Source organism: Lepisosteus platostomus, chromosome 2 (genome assembly GCF_059453375.1).
Source record: "Lepisosteus platostomus isolate fLepPlt1 chromosome 2, fLepPlt1.hap1, whole genome shotgun sequence".
Lineage (NCBI taxonomy): Eukaryota > Metazoa > Chordata > Actinopteri > Semionotiformes > Lepisosteidae > Lepisosteus > Lepisosteus platostomus.
Window position 1 is genome coordinate 9,223,550 of NC_142612.1, and position 21,428 is coordinate 9,244,977.

Sequence of the window (21,428 nt, forward strand, 5' to 3'; positions counted from 1 at the left end):
ACAATAGTGCTGCAATTTCAGCGTATATTTACAGTGATATTTTGCAGCATTTTGTTAATCAAATGAAAAACCAAAGTTCTAATGTCATAAGCCTTTGATTTTGGATTACATGAAGTGATGCAGGAAATGAACTGTAGAGGAAAGTTTTCATACTCATAAATACTTCATATACACTACCCAAAAATTAAGATTCTACAAAACTAATAAAATGGTTATCTTCAAAAGTTTTAAAGCTTCCAAATACCTCATGGAATATATTGTGCATTTTGCATTACAAATTACAGATACAGAACATTAAAACATTCATTTTACCACTTAAAATATTGTTATTTCTGCAGTGAGAAACTATTCATAGGGAATTCACTGTAAAAGGGTTTAATCCATTGGAAAATACAGTAGCTCTCATTTATTTAAATAATGGGCGTGATAAAGACAGACAAATATTGGGTTTAGCCTAGACCTTATATTTCATAGAAAAATAGGTCAAATCAAAAAGGGTCATATTTGTAAATTTGAAATTACAACCACCAAATTAACAAAAGCTGGGGAGGAATAACAGGAACCAAGTTCAATCTTCGTCTCTGATGGACTGCCCGGCTCTGGACATTTGCCAAGTCTTGGATTTCGATTTGGACTCCCTTTTTGACAGTTTGCCTTGGATTCACCCCCCAGAACACCTGCGCACCATGGACACTCCCTCTGTTTTCATTCCCAAATCCTGCATGCTTTTTTCCCCGTGTTTTCCTCACTCATCCCCGGATTGTGTCGTCTGCATAGGGTCCGGAAATAATGCCTCTCGTTACACATATGCTGTGATTATATAGTATTTGTACTTATTCCATTCATTATTCCAGTAAATGGGAGATACAGATATGAAGACTGAATGTAGAATTCTTATATTATAGTAAATACCATAGTGTCAGGTGTTGATCCTGAATAAGATGGTCTTTTAATATTAACACCCTTTTCAGTTAGGTTATACTAAATTTGTTCCATAAGAACTAGAGTTGTTCACATCTCAGCAAAACAAATGTAAATTTCCCATCTTTTTCATATCACTGTGGATCTAATATTAAATGACAGAGTGACAAAATCTGAATCAACATCTCTGCGCTTCTCTCGTACAGGTGTGCTGTTTGTGAGGCTCCAGCCATGGTCATTGCAGTCCACAGCCAGACAATTCAGATCCCACCCTGCCCCGGTGGATGGGAATCCCTGTGGATTGGCTACTCCTTTGTGATGGTCAGTTAGACCGTAGCGCAAAAACTGCATATCTTCTGTAGAGACTGGAAATATAGGCTTTGTTCCTGAAAATTGTATTCAAGACATGACAAATTCCAGAACTAGTAGCAAAATTAAAATACAAAATAAAAATGATGTCGTGTAACATATTCAACATAAATTAATACAATTTTAATCTTGATCACTTCTGTAAGTAAAACAAGCATGTACAGTAGATATTTAATGAAAACAAATAGAGAGTGGGTTTAGAATTCTAATACTATACAGTACACTGTAGTTTCAGGTGTTGATTTTGGATAAAAAAGGTCTTTTAATAGTTACAGCTTTATAAATTAGTTTGCACTGAATTTGTTCCATAAGAGTTCTGAACATATCCGAAGAATAAATTCAATCTCATGCCAACCGTCAGAATTAGTACTTTTGGTGCCCTTTGCAAACTCTTGTACCCTGGTTTTAATTTCTGCTTGTTTCAATCCCAGCACACTAGTGCGGGTTCGGAGGGCTCTGGCCAGGCTTTGGCATCCCCTGGCTCCTGCCTGGAGGAGTTCCGCAGTGCCCCCTTTATTGAGTGCCATGGCAGAGGGACCTGCAACTACTATGCCAACTCTTACAGCTTTTGGCTGGCAACGATAGACAATGGGGATATGTTTAAGTAAGTTGTTTTTGTTCTCTTTACACTTCTAACACTTGCTTTTGACAATTGAGCATAGTTACAATGGCAATGGTGACCTGCCCTCAGGTCTTTGAGGGTTAATTCTCACATTTGAACATTTCTGACCTTTTAAGGATCTTTGTGCAAAAGTCAAGATTACAACAGTGATGAAGGCACCTTTAAAGGCATTTTTTGACACTTGTCAAGTGAGATGTATACATACATACTATTACGTTGGATCAACTGCATTTAAATCAGCATTTGAGTTTGTTTTACTGAATTTGCTGTTGTTGCTGACATTTTGTATTACAAAAAGAGACTATAGAAATGATAAGTGTTTTACCTTTCCGATATAAAGTTGAAGGTCTCAAGAATGTAAATGAACTTAACATTCGAGGCAAATATTAGTACATTTGAATTTTTTAAGTAAAGTAAATGTACAGATGCCTTGAAAACCATATTTACACTCAGTACATCACCTGTGCATGTACAGTAACTAGTTACATACATTCTGGTCAGTTTGCACAGCACCCATAAGTTATGTTAAAGTTGCAACTGGACTAATGCCCTAAAGCTATTGGCACCTTTAATCTCTGTGGAGTTTCTTCATACTAAGAAAGATGCCTCTTTTCCTCTCATAACTGTTATTGCCTTTTGTTTTATTGGAGACTGTGTAGTGTAGTCTATTTCTCTTTCAAAAGTGTTTAGGTCAGAAAAGGCTGAGCAGTGTAAATTTCTCTTTGACAGAAGAAGCTGTTAATGCTGTGTTTTATCTCAGTAGATCACTGAATTATTTGTCCTTTCTAATTTTGAGATTGATAAAATGAATACTGTTTTCAATGTTGGCATAAAATTAACTTATTTTTCAAATCTTTTCTCATTTTGAATATAGATAAGTAAAAAGCCGTCAATTTTATTCATTTAAACTTCTTTAAATCTGCTTAATGACTGAACAATAGCAAACTATTGTTACAGAACTGCACTTATCTACTACATGTATATACAGTATGCACAATGCAAATATAATATTTTTGTAGAGCTCTCCTGGCTACTGTGTTTTATTACCAGTTCTCTTGATAATACATTATTATGGAGTCACAGTACATCTCTGAGGGAGTTTGATCTTACTGGAAGTTAAGCTGTCTGTTTAGCTACTGTAAGTGCATTACTTGAACGAGGGACATAATTTGCCAAAAAGAAGAGAGAAACATTTGTCCAGTAGGAGGCATATTTTTACTCTGCTGACACTTCTGAAAAGCAAGAATAATACTTCTTTAGTTTCTTAAAGCTTATTACATACATTCTCCTATTTTAATTTTAGGAAGCCCGTACCTGCCACACTGAAAGCAGGAGAATTACGAACCCACATCGGCCGATGTCACGTCTGCTTGAAGAAGACATAATACATATTCTGTCTTTCTGTCACAAACGATGGTGCTATTTTGTAAGAAAACGTGAGTTCTAAATCCAACAAGACACTTCTCCTGTCTGTTTCGAGTCCATGAATTGTGCATTGTTGTGGGAGGACAAGCCATGAAGCCCATTCTGCCACACTGGCAGTTCACTCATTAAGAAAGAACATTGCTTTACCTAATGGCACTTTGTTTATTGCTGCACTGACTATATATATAAGCAAGTGACCATTTAAAAGGAATATGTGTGAGTCAGGTGCTACCCAATACTCAAAGCATTCTTTGCTTTATTGTATATTTACCTTTTGACATATGTAATTAAATTCTTTTATGATTGCAGATACCACCTAACTCCAGCCTATAGATATAAATAATTTTATTTGAAAGATGTACTAATGTTATATATGGGGTTGTCAGTGGTGAGAGATGTTTGTAACTGAAAAATCACAGTTTAATACCATTTAAGCTAAAATTTTTATACAGGTTTTTGAAATCTTCTTTCAAAGTGTAACTAAATAGAATAAGGAGTTGACTGGCATCAGTGTAATTTTGGCTTTATAATGGTCATAAAAATGCAGAAGTTAAAAAAGCTACATGATACACCAGGGTACTTACAATTTAATTTAAAAAGTATGTATTGAAGATAGATCAACAATAGCACACACTTTACTATAAAAAACTGTTTTCTGAAAGAGCCTGGGTATTGCTATATGACATTTAAACTATTGGTTAACACGGAATATCTGTCAATAGAATGCATAATGTGCTTTTATTACTCATATCTCTGATACTCTAACAGAGATATGAATAAGCTTTTTAAATTTCAGTCTTCTATTGAGTTTTTTTGTAAACAATATTTGACTACTTGCCATTCACTCCATAACCTGTTAATTAGTAAATTAACTATGAAAGTTAATTTGAACAGTTCTTATTAAATCCTTGTTGGATATTTGCTTCTCATTGGATAAAGTATGAAGTTCACTCATTCAAAATTATTATGCAGAATATGTTATCTTAAAAAAATAATGTGCTGCTTCAGTAAGAAACAAAATCAATCCACAAACATGGACTGAATTTATAGCCTGACCAGATATTCAGTTACAATAAATGTCAACTTGTGCACCCCCATTTTATTTTGTGTTTCTTATTTAATTTTCAGGGTTTTAATTGCTAAATGAACCACAGACACAAACTTCTACACTGAATTACTTGAGTATTTACCTTCTAATTCGTATATTATACTACTGTGCTATTTTGCTTTGTTGATATTAAGAGATCAAGATTAGATACAACATCGATAGTATATTGATAAATTAGCAGTTGTTAGCCAAAAACAAAAGGTGTATATTTAAATAAAGAGCCTTACAGGAAAAGTAATGAAGTTTTGTTGCTACTTTTTTATTGCTTTAAACCAGTCTTATGAATATTTTAAATGAGATCCTTGAAATGTCCTGAGCTAAATGCTTTAAGATAACGTTTGTAACACATACTTTAAGGCTTTCGTGTGGCAACACTTGCATACTTTATTAGTTATCCTGCAAGTGCCAAATGATTGTATGTTGCTCTTTTGTGATTCTATTTTTTTATGAACCTCAACAACATTTTGTGTTTGTTTACATGATTTCTGAATTAGTTATTAATAAAGGAACACACAATAATCTGTCCAGTTTCCATCAATATAAGAAGATACATTAACTGTTCAGAAATATTTAAGAAGCTATGGGGCATGGGACACTATTGAGCATAACTCATAACATTTCCTCATACCAAAAGAACATTTATTTTAATTCTCGGGTTATTTTTCTCACCTGAAACATACATGTAACACATACAATAAAAATATTTGTATAAAACCTTACCATTATGTTTGTACATTTTTCACTCAGCTGTAGTAAGAGCAATAATTCTTTTAGCCACCAGAGGTCATACAATGTATAAACTATCTTTCTACTTAAAAATCTTTCAGGTTCATATCTCACTGTGGGTAATTTATAAAATTCGCTTTTTCACATTTTTCGTAATTACAAATTTAAACAATTTAACTTTGTGTCACAAACTTTGGCCTATGGTGAACCTGTTATGAAGCCATGTACTTTGTCTTTTTATTTATATAAAAAGAATCTAAATGATTGTTCTGCTGTCTAAGTGGACATACTGTATATTATGATTACCATTATTATATCTAATACTGTATGTTAGATGCAATTGATTACCAGTATTATACGATTACCAGTATTATATATAATACTGTATATTAGATGCAATTCCCTGTATTGCATCTAATATGATTTGGGATGTTTAACCCCTATGTAGCACATACTGTATAAGCCTTTTTATAGCCCATCATTGTAAAGAAGAATCCCAGTAAACCAATTTACAATGTATGCAAAGAATGGGCTCTTCAATACTATGTATGCTCATATTTGTCTATAGAATCAGAATAAACAGGTGTCACTTTTGTTTATTAGCTATACATTCCAGGGATGTTTTCAGCTTGGTGGATTGAAACCACAAAGTTTTTTGGATGGGAAAGCTGGGTTATTCATAATTAACTTTTTGTCACTGAAAATGTAAAGGATGTTGTGGTTTGATCATGCCCTTTTCCCATTTAGAATTAGGTGTGCAGGAACCTAGTACCGACAAAAAAAAATGACCATCCGTTTGGCAATGAGATACTGGACGATCCAAGTTCGCCGTGTGGTGCTGTGTTGTGTAAACATGTGATGGACCACGATTGCATGCCGTCTTGAGCAGAACTTCACCCATGATACTGGCATGGTAGTCACAATGTTGAGACAGATGCTGTCAGACCACCCCTTTCTCCTTATTTTAAGACAGTACAGTGAAAGTGATCTGTAAATCTGATGACTGTGAATAGCTTTTGCTGGCATGGATAGTGGTGACAACCTAAGCTTATCATTGGGAAACGTTTAATGTTTTATACCATTTTCTCATTACTGTTTTTCATATATATATAGGGGATGTTCTGTCAGTGAAATTCATAAGATCCGCTCTTAATGTAGGTACAGTACAAGTCGGCTTAAGAAAGATAAAGATGTTATCAGGTGAAAGGTGCTTTGTCAGCTTTTTCACCTCAATTTTGTGAGCCCGTATCTTCTACAAGATGACTGTTGGTGGTCATGACACTATACAAAACCTTTAAGCTCCTTATAAGCTCAGAAACTCAGCATAGAAAAACAGAATAATAAATATTTATGAGGAGCTGAACAGAGAAACAAAGAGTGAAAGGCTCTGAAAGTCTTGATTAACATGTACAGTTCTGGTTCTTACTCTTTAATTTACTTTCTATTTACTTTCTCCCTGTTCATAACAGTAGTATGTGTACTATAGGATAAAATTGTTGCCAGTGTTTGTGTAATTGTTTGTTTCCATTACTTTGGATGATAGAATCTGCCACTGCAGTCCATTAATCTATTATTGATTTAGCAATTAGCTACTTTTGCCATTTTTCCATATAATTAATCAGTTTTGCGATATGGTCTATAATTGTAATTCAAGAATACCAATTTTGATTGACATTAGCACAAATGAGAGGAGGCCATTTGGTCCAACCCCTTTGGTAGATAATAGCTAATTGATCCAAAGGTCATGTTCATAACCAGCCATTTCTTGAAACAATCCTACATGTAGGTATTAGCTTACACAACATGGCTAGTTAGCTTGCTCAGTACTTCTCCAAACCCTTTGTGTCAATAAGTACCGCCTGTTTTAAATTCATTTCCAATAAACATTTCCAATGTTTCTGATTGTGTCATTTTTGTGCCTTTAATAATGCCTCTCAGGTGTTAAACATTTCTACAGCACATGATTGTGTTTTGTATTTTTAAAGTGTCTTGTTGTCTGTTTTATTTTGAAGTTTCCAGTTCAGTGCAGTGTCCCCCGAGAAGAATGCTTGAACTAGTCCCTCTTATTCACCTCCAGATGTGGCTCAAACAGTGTTGATAGTCTTTCTGACACTGGTGCATGCTTGTGGAAGTCCTATCTATCTTATCCATTCTTACATTTGCATGAAATGAAAAACAAATTAGTGGCTCTTTGAATTTTCCCTTTCTGTTTTGCAAAGGTTTGTGGCAAGAAGCTATCCATCCATATATTATTAGAACTGATACCTTGGTTTCTTTAACAAATGACTACTTGAGATCATCAGATCAATACACTACTTGGCAATCAAAGACACCAGATGGGCTGCATTGCTTCTTCTTCTGTGCAACACGTTCTAAAGTCCTAATTGATATTTTGGTTTTTTTGAAGAAATCTTCCATTTTTCTTTTTTGCAAAGTTTCAAAAATTGTTAAAAAATACACCAGTTTAATACTTTCTGAGGACATACTAGTGTTACTGAAGTGCACCTCTGCTTCTGGATTCAGGGTGTACAACTGATTTATTGGGAATTGTTGTTAAGTACATACTTTTTCTCAGACGCACTTTCATTACCTACAGTATAGATGACATAAGCTAAATGTGAGGATAGCAATCATTTCCTATATGACAGAGGATAATTACAAACCTTACTCACCTTGTTTTTTAAACCATGTGAAGATGACCACTGTGCTCATTACAAGCACCAGTTGTGCCAGATGTGTTTTCCGTCTTTTATGCGCACTTTTTGAAAATGACCTACCTGTCTTTACCATGAGTTCCTGACGTAGAATAAAATGTGGTGGAGTGGACGGCTTTTGACTTGCTTTGCCTTTCTGTTGTGTTAATTCAGATTCCACAAGCCTTTACAGCACAGTTCACTTTACCATCAGCTCCACAGTCAGACATGGCCAGTTATTTACATACTGTCTTTGATTGGTTGCTTGACACCTGTGACAACTTTCCATCACCTTTAGCATACTGGTGCAGTGTGACTGTCACGTTATCTGTAAACATGAGGTAAAAAAAATCCATTAAACAGTTTTAAAGAGGTGATAGGAGCATATGTTTACTATCTATTTTTATAATGTACCCCCTCTATTTTCATTTTAATGAGTTATTTACAGTTCGTTTAATGTGTATTATCAAACACTTATTAAATTACCACAGCCAGCACCACAAGTGCTTGACCATTTGAGGTACTGATTCCATTCCCCCAGTTCTAAATGAATACTGTCAAAGTTACACATAAAAATCTATTAAATGAGAAAATAAGTTACTCTAGCTAAAATTTATGTTGCTTAAATAATGCATATAAATTGGCTGACACTGTGAATTATATTGAGGTTAAATGGGAATTACTTTCTTTCTGTTGTCTTATTGTTTGTGGGGTTGCCTATAATTTTGTCACCTTGCCCATATACTGTACTAGATCAAACAGTAATTAAGAATGTCCTAAAGGCAGAACTGGCGACTCTGAAAACCCATTTCAGATATGACAAAATAACAATTATAATTACTCACAAGAGTTCACATGACTAAATATTGAGTGTCTTCCAAACAAAAAATACACTTTTTTCACTTGCCAAATATAATCTTATACAGTATACTGAATAGCATGAGCACATTTTAAAACCATGTCTCATTTAGGCTAGACATACATTTACAAAGACTGGAGCAAACTCTAATGATATGAGTATTTAGAAATATAGACTTATTCTAAACACGTAACTGATTTGAGTAACCCAAATTTTATTAAAAAAATAATTTAGAAATACATTTATCAGTAATTTTAATAGTCTTTTGTACTTGTCTTTCAAAATTATATCATAAATGTTTAAACTATTAAAAAGAAGGAATACAATATATTATAGTTTATGTATCCCTATACACACAATTTAAATGGTTTATCCACAAATAACTTAATTGAATGGGAAGCTCTTTCAGAATACCTCCTGGCTCTTGAAGTATTAAATACCATAAGATTTAAAAACTGCATATATTATTATGAAATGTGTGAATATTAAACTTAATTGTTGTTTTTCAAAGCTGAGCTACCCTCAAGACCATATTTTTGCAAATATTAATCAGTGAATTTAATAACATACAGAGGTAATATTCAGTTTGTTTCTTGCTCATTGTTTTCCAGATTGCACTGCTTATAGCAATACTAAAGCAAATTTGAACATGTAGTTCACTTGAAGTAAGGGTATTGTGTGCCTCAGGTGACAGAGAAAAAACTAAAATACTAGTCAATTGATTGAGCGCTCTTTTTGGCATTATTTGAAACAAAGTTATGCATGTTTTCATTATTTTACAATAAAATAATACAACCAAATGCTTAATACTGAAGTTGTTTAGCTGAAATATGAAATAAAGTTTTTTTTCTGTAAATTTTATTATAAAAGAAAAATGGGTACAATATCAAGATGCAGAATACTTTGCACTTTAAAATTAGTTTTTAATGGTTGTCTTAATTCACATTTTTCAGTTGTTGTTGTTGTTGTTGTTGTTGTTGTTGTTGTTAATAATATTGATGCTGGAAAACAGAATTCTACTCTGAATGGGAAAGTAATCATACAAGTATTCCAAATCCTCAAAGTCACTGCTGAACTCCACCTGCTGGATATAGAAGTTTGAGTAGGTAGCTGCGTAACCATGCATAGACTGCAAAGAACAGGTAAAGGTTTATTCCATGCCGTAAGCTGTGGAGCCTTCTTCAGCTGTGAAGAAGGTGTGGGCATATTCTTCAATATAAACAGTAAAACATGAACCAGAGGATACATACAATGCATAAACAATAGTGGAAGTAGATTTAAAGCTAAGAAAAGGGGACAGTTTCTTTACCCAAAGGGTTGTGAAAACATGGAACAATCTACCAAAGTTGTTGTTGGAGCCGATAACTTGACTTCCTTCACAAAAGAACTAGATGGAATCCTTGGACCAATGAGGACTGCAGTTTCAGACGAGATTACTCCTCTTGTCTAAGAACAGTGGGGAATGACTTCCGCCTTACTGCAGTTAGAAGAAGACAATTGGTCGGGTGATGATTGAAAAGACCAGGAAGCAGAGACTTCCAGTCATCTGAGCCCAATACTGGTTAGCAGTACAGAAGTATTTTAGATGAGTGATTGGAAAAACAGGTGGGAGACAAATTGCAGCTTGCCTCCTGGATCATGTACTTATTGTATTTCTAGTTGTTCCGTGTTTTAAGTTTAAAGTTTGAAGTTTGAAGACGACAGGTTGGCTGACAATTTAAAAGTCCAAGAAACCAGGAGATGGAGGATTCGAGTCCTCAATCACTATCTGCCAGACTGTGGGTTATTGTCAGTTTGAGAAGATGCTTTGGAGAGAAACAATTTTCGTCTCAAGATTTTTCCAGCTATCAATACACATGAATTTTGGAAGAAATCTGTTTAGCCGCTTAAAGGTTATGATTTGTGATTTTTGGAGATTTGTTTTATTGGCCTTGCACTGTAAAATATGCTTATTTTTTACCTTACAGCTGCCTCGGTGTGTCTGTTTTTCCTGGGACCAGCCTATTTAGATGATCCAGTTATGGCTCATCACCCCCTGCTGTGTCATACTACTCACTACCAAATAGGATAGATAGGCGAAATGGCCCCTTCTAATTTGTTACCATTCTTATGTTCTTACCACTCCAATAAACATTGTTTAAAACCATTCATCAACCATTCATTCAAACACCTTAGTCTGTACAACCTCAGTATGACAAACAGCTCATTCAATCAAATCTAATGCCACAACCTCATCCTAGCAGGAAGAATTACTGTTTAGGTGTTGTTTCAAGAGACATTCTTATCATAGAAATATTCAGCTATAACAGTTATTCAATAAAACATTTTACTTACAGTATGTTAACCCTAGCAAATGTGCATGCAGTGTTCTACCATGCAGTTAATACTCTGTTTAGATTGGCGTTTTTGTTTTATAAAACTAGTGGAAATTGCCACTACTCATTCTGTAAGTCACACGTTATAAGCATACTGATTGCTTGTTCGCATGAATGGATATGTTTCAAAACAAATGTAAAAAAATACTATGACTTCTTTCAGAACATTTGAACTGTGCTAGGGGATTAGATTTATCTAAAGTAAGCATAGCATTCTAATTTCTACATTACCTAATGATTTGTTCTGCTATTTATCTGTGATATTCTTCTGTCTCGGAAATACCAGTTGTCTGGTTAACTATAGGTATCATTATTTACATTGTCATTTTGATATCATTGGATTGATAAAATACTAGTAAGCATTCCCATGATTTTTATGTAAATGCAAAAACAGCAATAACAAAGAATTACACACACTTCTCTGTAACTAGATAGGGAAAATGTAAGCCAATGACACAAAAGACAAAATACGTCCTAATATCCTGTTTCATTTTGCTTCATAAGTTTCATGAACCTAAAAATGTGCTGATTATTTATGTTTGAATTGGTAGACTAGGTTTATTAATATTTATATATATATCATCTTGCTTTCATTTCATTCTCTGTCATTATATACAGTATTTTGAACTGTATTTACTATGCAGGAAGGCAGATAAATAGCCTATTTTCTCTCTTTAACTAAAAACCTTTTGTCTCACTATGTTCTCAATTTGCTCTATTTTCAGACAGATTATTTTGTTTTTGATCTTATCTACAAAGGCTCGCCTGAGTTGTTTTTTTCTCCCAGAGTGTAACTCCAATCAATCAGTTGAAGGTGGCATGTTCCATCCCACAGCCAGTGAATGCCACATCAGCATGTGGTGCAATTGAGCTTGATGAAAAGAAATACACGAATACTCACACTAATGTACTGATTACTGATTAACTAGCCTCTGAACGCACCTGCCAGCATTATTTACTGTGATGACACAGTGACTCTGTGTTCTCACATAAAGTACAATACATAGGGATTTAAAACTCACACAACTAATTACCCAGGCATATTACAGTACACATCATATCGTATGGAAAGAAAAGCCATGAGAGAGATCTGTGGGAATCAGAATGTACCGAACAGCAATTAATCAGAACAGAGAAATGACTACAGTGATGGGCTGACACATGAGCGATAATAAAATTCACCATCATGATTGTTTACAAGGAACAAGCATTATTTTTTTTTCTTTTCCACTCCTTATCCTTTATAGGTGAGATTCACTCATTAAGTCAAGAGATAAGATACAGCCATTGCTGTAATACAAGTGGGAACACAGTTTCCGGCAGCTGTTGCAGGATTTTGTGTTCCCTTGGTCAGCATGCACACACTGCCTCTATGGAGGAAATGGACACCCATGAAGTATGAGTTGCCCAAGGTTATATAAATAGAATGTTTAGCTGCCTGTTCTAAGGAGGGTCAATAAACATATGATGCGTGACGTGAAGAAAGGTTATGAGGAAGATCTGGCTGTTCTGTTTGAAAAGAAGGGGGAAGGGCAGATCACTGAAAGATAGCTGCTTCATTTCCATGCTCTTGATGGTAGCTCTTTTTTATATATCGTTGCCAAGTTTAAAAAATGAATAATGGTGCCACCCTTTATGAATACACGTTTTTTATTTCTATGTATTTCATTCTGAAAGTCTACAGCAAATCTTGACTACATCCAGGCTAACGTTTTTTACAAAGAGGTAGAACCTACTGCATGTGGTTATCTTCACACCTTTTTTCATCTGCCATTGTGTATTTTCTTTCTTGTTTTATATGAACAATTCATAATTTGGGGATATGGTATTGCATACCTACTTAAATATTTCAGGTATGTTCTTGGGGCTTTTCATGATATTCTATACAGTTCTGGATAGAATTAGTGTATATCTGTGACAATCACAGGCTGTCACCCATAAATACAATGGACTCATTGTTATGACTGTAAAACTGAATAGATAACACATATGATATGCTTTGTCCTGATGGGAAGCAGTGAAACATGAAAATATAAGAAGATCATAAGAAAGTTTGAGAAGGATAAAGTATTGTAGTATATTTAACTCTCTCACTATTAGAGTCGCTCTGAGATCTGATTGTTTGCGTACAATTCCCACACTTATCGTGAGTACATGAATTGTCCATTTTTCACCTTAGGCACTTTTATGAACAAATGTTACTTTGGATAGAAAGATCTTAATATGGTGTTATTTTTCCATCAGAGCTCTTACATGTCAACAAAGCACTTTTTCTGATAGCCTGGGCTGTAGGGCAATACTCCAGAATGTCCTGTTGTCTGGCATTTCGAAATGACATCACCTGTGGCTTAGCATGCCCATGTGGTTCGCACTAATGCTGACCTTCATACCTCTCAGAAGACTCTTAACATTCATTATACTGTACATTGAATGTCCGTGCACATGACACTTTCTATATTGTATATATTATGATGTAATAAGAGAGCAATTTGACTACTTTGTATTACAGTATGTGATACTCTTTGCATGGACTTCAATACAAATTTTGAGATCAAATCATAATCTAGATCTAGTCAAGGAAATGGTGCACGTCTGGATAATAAAAAGAACCTGTCTATATGAGTAATAAATGTTCCTTTCAATTACATGTTCTTTATTTAAGAATATCTCATGGATCTTTGATTAACAAATCATATAACGTAATAATGTAAATGTGTAATGTAATGAGCATAGAGGTTTGAAAATTTAGTACAGTACATTTATTTTGAGATGCATTTGAAAGAGGACAACTTGTGCTGTATTTATTTAAAACAAGTAAATGTTACATTCATCCAAGTACCACTTTGCTTTTAGAATTAAAATGTTTCTCACATTTATGGAGACAGCGAAAAAGAGATAGATAAGCATTAAAAAATGTATTTTCTTTTAAACGCAAGGAGGGAAAGCATTCCCCTTGCTCCAGGATGACAGATTACATTGTGTGAGCTAGTTTTTAATTGACACAAGTGACCCACAGAATACAGACTAATACAGAAGAATACAGACATCATTTTTCCTGAGAAAAAAAAGGTTGCCGCCCAGACACTATTAATCCAAGAGGATGTTCCAAGCAACAGAAGTATGTACGCAACAGCACAGCTTGAAGATTAATACCAAGGCTGACAATCACTCATGACGCTTGTCTAACCTACCACTAAGGGAGCAATGCTTTTCACAGAAGAAATTGCTCTTGTTGTCAAAGCCTTAAGCTCGGTTGAAAATCCACTCTCTATTTTGTATTGTAGATTTACTTAAACCTCTGAAAAATGTGACCCAATTAAGAGGCCTGAAAGAAAAACCTATTTAGCAAGGGACAGAGGCTCTGAGAGGGTAGCAGAACATGTGAACAGGCAAAAATGTATAAGGACTATACATTAACGATGATGTATAAGGAAAAATTATATTTTAAATTTCAACCTTAAGTTGAAAAGTAAAACACTTACATACTGTACATACTTTCTTGCAACTTGTGAGATCAAATTTCCTTTCTTTTTGGGGGTGTATGTCTGCTCAAGTAACCTCACTTCAAAGCTACAAACAGTACATAATAATATGAATACATAAACATGGAAATTATTCTGACATTGGATCACTTAACTTCAGGGCTTGTGTTATGTGATAACATACCACTCCTCATTCTGTCATTTCTGTCCATTTAATTCTTTCTCCCATTCCCTTGCCATATTCTCATGGCTCTGAAGAGGACATAGGAATCATAAACTGAAATTAATAAGCAATGCATAATGCTGATGAACCAAGTGCATGCACTTTCTTAAAGCCATTGTAGAAAATATTCTGGGACTGTGACACCAAGTTTTGCAACAGCTTCATGATCCACAGTCTGATGCTTCAGGGTGCAGACATTCTGTCTTAATGGCAATGTCCTTGATTCATTCTTTGAAATGCGCTGTCTGGAAGGACCGCTCTGTGTTTTCTGTAGTGATCATATAATGCTCTGGCAGTCTCTAACAGAGTCTTAATGGGATTTTATGTGCAGTGTTTTTCTTTCTTTTCAGAGCTCTTTGTTAATTGAAGAGGATCAGAATGATCACAGTGAACGCACTGTGTACCTGCAGCCGAACATGAGGTCTACATCCTCCTGCAAAACACTAGGGGAGCCTCTGGTTCAGAGAGACAGAAAAAAAAAGGTTGGGTTTAATCATTTAATCCTCTTGGTTGGTCTTTTGTGATGATTCCCAGAAAAGGCAACTTTAACAGGATGTTTTTCATAGAGATTAGAAAAGGATTAGCCGCTCTTGTGAAATCATCCCTGACTTATCTTTACCCAACCAATTGTGAAAAACTGCAGCTTGCACTAGCGTAAGCAAACAGCACAGACTTCTGTGATGGGCAAGTAAACAAGCTGGAGGTGTATTCATCTATGCTGCCTGATGAACTTTGCCCCGGATAATCAACTATCACAAAGGTTTCATACTGACTGCCAGGTAGCATGTGAAGAGAAATGTGAAATACTGTTTCACAAGACCACTTATGCAAAGCCCCAACAATTAAAAAGGCTAGAGTATCAGGCAACATTCATGCCTTTTTACTATTTGCCATTTACCATTACCTCACAATGAAGAATACATAGCAGTTCATATTATATATTTTTCTAATAAAGCTATGGCAATAAATCCATGTTTAACATATCCAAATAAATTTAAAACACATAGATAAAAGAATATAGTATAAATATTAAAACGAAGCAATTTTAAGGAGAAATATATTTATATTATAAAGAACCATACTGATGTACATCTGTGGACATGCAGGAAATGGTAATGTGCTAGAACATTTCTGATTCATTTTTTATTCTGTATCTTTTTAAATATCTTTTAATTGTTCTGAGTTTTGTGGCTTTCTCATAGCTCGAGTGCTGGGTTCAGTTTTGGCTTGGGGCATCTACTTTTGAAGCTCTGGTACTGTTCCTGTTTCCTTGTGCAGTCCGATGACATCAGATCAACTGCGGTCAGTTAATTTCCAGCCCGTATGAGTGTGTGTATGCCCAGCAATGGCAAACCATCCAGGGTGCCTGCCAGGTTAGGCTCTAGCACTAGTTCATCCAAGGACGAATCAGTTATTGACATTTTATGGGTGAATTATGTCCAAGTCTAAAAATTTTACAATACAGCATCTGAAATCTGCCAGTTTGTCACTCACATGTATTCACTTTCCATAAATATGAAAGGCTCTTAAAATATCAAGCTTGAAATGTTTGAAGAGCATTTCTGTGCCACTGCTTCCAGGAAAAAAATGGGAAACAAAATGGCAGTTACTGTCATGGTGGTGGTAGTCTGGAGCTGCATGGTGTTGGCAGCTGTAGATAAGAGCACAGGGGTAGTCTTTCCTGTTAATGACTCGATTACAGTTTCTTAGAGATTAAAATGTGTTTCTTTTTTGGTCAAGCAAATTCTTCGTGGTTGAAATGTATTGCCTTCTGCTACACTGCACCCACTCTTGTGGTATTTAGGTCACAAGTTGTAAGCCAGTCTGGGAAAAGTCTAGATAGAAACAGACAAACAGTACTGTAGCTGTACCTTTTAAACTAACTTATCTCTTAGCTGGCTACTTCTAAACCTCAGGTCATAGCAAATTAGTATACAAGATACCCCAATATCGTCAGAACTGTCCAGTTATTCCAGTGAAAAACAAAAAATGATCATTTACCATCTCAAACTGCAAATCAGAACATACTTTCTCATTATATATTAACACGTTTGCACCAAAATACTTCTTTAATACCACAATGCCAACCTCAAAAACAGGAAGATGCCTTCCTTCTATCACTCAGAGAGGCACTTGACACATTCTGTTTCATGCAAGTTACTAAGCAGCAATATTTAATCTGCAGAAATTTAATCTTGGATCTTCCTCATTGGTTGTTAAATCCTGTAGAACTAGGGCTAGGCATTTCTGGTGTTTTTTTATGTGATGTCCCCTTCAGCTTAGGCTACCTTTGTCTGATCTTGTTTCCTAGTTAAAAACAATGCAATTCTGCTAATTAAGCTGAGCTGCTTTTCAGCCACTAAGTGTTTTGCCTAATCAATCGGTGGTGCGCAGTGTACAGGTGACACTGAGGACTAAACAGATTCTGTTTAACTTGCATTCCAGTCCTGCAGTTTAACAATTGTATATATGTACATGTATATGGCTTATGTATTTAATTTCACCAGTTTTTAAATGTCAATAATGGACATCAAGTACAAAATAATATTGTGTATAAGTACACAAATGTGATATTTAGATAATTATAGTTTAAATAATTTTAAAACTCATGAGAATTGGCTATTCTGCAGATGTTGGAGTATCTTGTGTACTAATTTTCTTTGAACTGAGACCTTTTATTTGAAAGTGTGCTATGATGAAGTTGTTTTGAAGCAAACAATTATGCAATGACTGTAGTTTGGTACAGTTTCTGCTTGATTTATGGTTTGCACCAGACCTTACCCTACTGTATATGGTCAGTAGTGAGCTCTTATTGATACCTAATATTTCTGTGCTGCACGTGTCTCATTACAGACAGGTTTGTCATTCCAAAACCATTTTGGGTGATGTTGGCATTAGGGAAGGAATGTCCTTTGTAGAAGCATACAGCTGATATAAAAGTTAAACAGCTTAAGAAGAATATCTATAAACCTCCATTAACTCTCTTACAACATATTAAAAGATCACAATCTCTTCCTATGGTGCACATGAAAAAGCAGACGCACACAGATGCTGTTTAAAACAGTGAAGCAGATGCTTAGGCCATGCCCGTGGCAGTGGAATCCTGGATGGACCTACATAGAACTATCTAGCTTCTAAGTAGTAAATCCTATCCATGATCATAAACTGCCTCCTTCCTGAACTCCACTGTTCTACTCATATCAATGGATTTACTGCAACAGACACAAGAACAGTCTCCTGCTTCTGTAACAGAACACTACAAATGTAATGCACTTATGTAATTGTGTAATGACACGGTCACTCTTTAGTAAGCCATTGCTTGCAAACTCTTAGATGTGATCACCAGAGCCAGGTTTCAGCATCTACAGCAAATATTGTATGATCTAAAGAGCTGTTTTGTTTTTAGCTGTCAGCAAATGATCTTCATTTTACTTATGTTTGAACTATTTTGTTATCTATTAGAAAATCATTGTTTGGATTTTTATGGCATTTGTTTTGGAGTGTTCTACTGTGTTACATTTTTGAAAATTCTCCCTGAATTTGCATTATTGCGTTATATAATTTGTGTTTTGCAATTTAGTCATAACATAATACAATGACCTGTGAAGTGTAGCACTATCAAATGTAATAAAGGGATGCTAGAGTGCCTCCTGGTTTTATTTGTGTTTGCAGAAAGAGAGATTGGTAGGGATAACAAATACTGTATATTGCTGGTAGATAATATAGTGAGCATATATTGAAAGTTTCTAAGCTGTGGATTGCTAGATTGCTATGTCAGGCGCTATGTCAGTTTTTTTAGATACAGTATATGAATAGAGATAATGAGGAACAGGAACAATAAGGTCATTTCTCTGTAAAACACTTTCAAATGCCTAGATACAGTACATAAAAGATATATGATACATGAAAATAATGCAGGAAATTTATTACATGCAGTCTTACTGATATGTGACACAGAGCACTGATCTGCTTTTCAATATACATATTTAACAAAGTCTAAAAGCCAGTTTGAACAGCAACTGTCCACTTACATCTTATTAATCTTCTCCTGAAAATCTCTTGAAGTATTTATATGTAAAGGTGTCTCACAAACTGTCTTCTCCATCTGAATGTTTCAGTACAATGAAGATTGATGTACTGTATTTGAGCCAGAACCGAAATCACTTTGAAAACCTTGACCAGGCACTTTTTTCAGAACATCAGCTACATCCATACTAAGCCTCTTATGAGCTGTCATATCTTCCCTGTTTTTACCTGTTTCTCACTGCAAGGATCATGTAACATCACATAAAAATATATGTGCAGTTAAGGGCAGTGCCATGCCCAAGCACAGACATGCCCTAACAAAATGACAAGCTTATGAAACTTGATTAGATTCCCTTGGAAAACATGACGAACCTATCATAAATAATTTAAACAACAGAACATGACACAACCACCCTCTGCCTACTTTACCTAAAATTAATCTTAAATAGAAAAATATTTGGTCTGTCCACTAAAAATAAATGACGCAGACATGATATACTGTACCTTCCTACTCAGTGAAACCGGAGAATACATGACCCTTTGAAGTGAGCATGAGACAAACAAGTGGATAAGCAAACTGAAAATTTCCAGGTTACAGCATGTTTACTTTTTGAGCAAGTCTTTTGACAATTAAAGTTAAGCCCTGCAGTGTGTGCTTCTTTGTGCAAGCTATTGCTCAGCCATGCAAACAACATTCCTACATAGTTAAAAAAAAACTTCCAGGTCTAGAGATCATAAAGAAATCTCTTCCTAATAGCTGTCAACACGATCACCATCAAAGGTCCTGGCACCCAGACAATATAGCTCAACAACAATGAACAACTTACTTCTGAACGTAAACAGCCCAATAAAAAAGACACAATATGAATGCTTAGTAACAGACTGACAGAACCCCCCACAGTTTGACTTTACCTGTTTACATTGACTGTTTTCCCTCAAAAGGTCAGCAACACACGCGCCAAAAAATGTTTAATGGGCTCGCATTTATGATGGGGTGACTTCCTTTAAACGAAGAGGAATAAATTAACTCGATCCACAGACCTCTGAAGTATTAAAAAGTAAATATTTTACTGTTTGTTCAGGATAATCTTACAACTAAACCATGCTTATTGTTAATAATATCAGGAGATAAGCAGAATAAAAATAAGCTCTCAGGAAACCTAGATTAATTCAAATTGTTAAAGTATCATTTACTCAGTTTTGGATAAACTGCCTATGTGTCTAACTCACAGAAAGTTACATCTGTTAAAATGCATTTATATGCATTCCTTATAAAGAGAATATGATAAATTGTCTTCCACGATTCTTAAGTCTTCAGTTGACGGGATATTTATAGAGAGAATCAAGTAAGCCCATAGAATTGGATAGGAGTTTTTTCTACAGTATGTTGATAACATATATATTCCTCATTTAATAACTTTGTTCCAAATTGCTTAGAAACATGAAGGATATGTGCTTTCGAAGTGGGTAGTAAGTTGTTTGAAAAACACACTACATATCAATTATTGTATTATTTATTTACATTTGGCAGAATGAAGACAGTTCAAGTTTCAAAGAACAAGGACAGCTGGAAGCCTTTGGTATTCTGACACACCTGTTGCAAACAGCTGTGAAATCAACATCTCATTACTGAACTGGGATTGTAAGTGAGTGTCTTGTTGCTTATTTGTTCATAGAGTTGAAAGAAAGATTTTAAAAGAATAACAACTTACAGTACAGTACCTTTAAATCAAAATGATGGTAGTGCTTCTTTGAAGATAGACACATAGACACAATGCACCTTGCTTAGGATAGGAATCAGTATATCAGAAAAAATATATATAAGAAAATAGATAATAAAATGTCTATTTAGAGCGATATTCTGCTGATATAATCTTTCATTTGAATAAAAAAACATATGCAGAAAGTATACAGTATATATACTAATGCACAATTAAATGCAACAGTCTATGTTTTACATTAGTAACTTCAAAATTACTGCACATGCACGTGGCAAAATGGTATCTACCAGCACATTTTGCACAAGATGTTTGTTTGAGTGACTTTTTCTCAGGGATAACAAAATACTGCGCTCAAGTCACATTAACTAATTAATTGCAGATGCCCTGGGTGTGGAATATGACTTTACTTAAAATTTCCTAAATTAATTGTTTTGGAATCTTTATAAATTTCCACCCAAAATCATAATATCAACCATGGCTGAAGAAATGAATACAGATCAATTGTTAGCTATTGGCATAGTGCTTTATTCACCAATTCATAGCGTTTTGTGCTTGACCGACCAGGTGGAAAACAACATGGTTGGAGTCATATGGTGTCATAGTGAGGTCTAAGCTGACATTATTGTTGTTCAAGCCAAATTGCTGGGCAGTGAAAGAGGTGTAATCTGGGGAGGTATCCCACAAAGCCCTTATAATGTTTATTTCCACTCCTGCTAGCTAGTGAGGAACTGTCATTTTTCATCAAGACAATGCAAGTCTGCACAATACTAGAATTACAATGCTAGCACTTCAAAAAAACAATGTCTTGTCTAGTCCTGCCTTTTCTCCTCACTTGAATCCAATGGTACATTTGTGGAACCAACTTATCACTGCCATTC

At 34.9% G+C, this 21,428-nt stretch overlaps 1 protein-coding gene across 2 annotated transcripts in view; it reads left to right on the forward strand.

Moving 5' to 3' along the window:
• The window catches only part of col4a1 (collagen, type IV, alpha 1), an 87,666-nt gene extending 82,502 nt beyond the window's left edge, over positions 1–5,164 (forward strand). For both annotated transcript variants that reach the window (XM_088597030.1, XM_088597037.1), the window contains 3 exons: positions 1,128–1,242; positions 1,722–1,894; positions 3,216–5,164. In XM_088597030.1, coding sequence (XP_088453156.1) covers positions 1,128–1,242; positions 1,722–1,894; positions 3,216–3,297 — 370 coding nt within the window. In that variant the 3' untranslated portion in view covers positions 3,298–5,164. The remainder of the gene's footprint in view (positions 1–1,127; positions 1,243–1,721; positions 1,895–3,215) is intronic.
• The last annotated feature ends 16,264 nt before the right edge of the window (positions 5,165–21,428 follow it).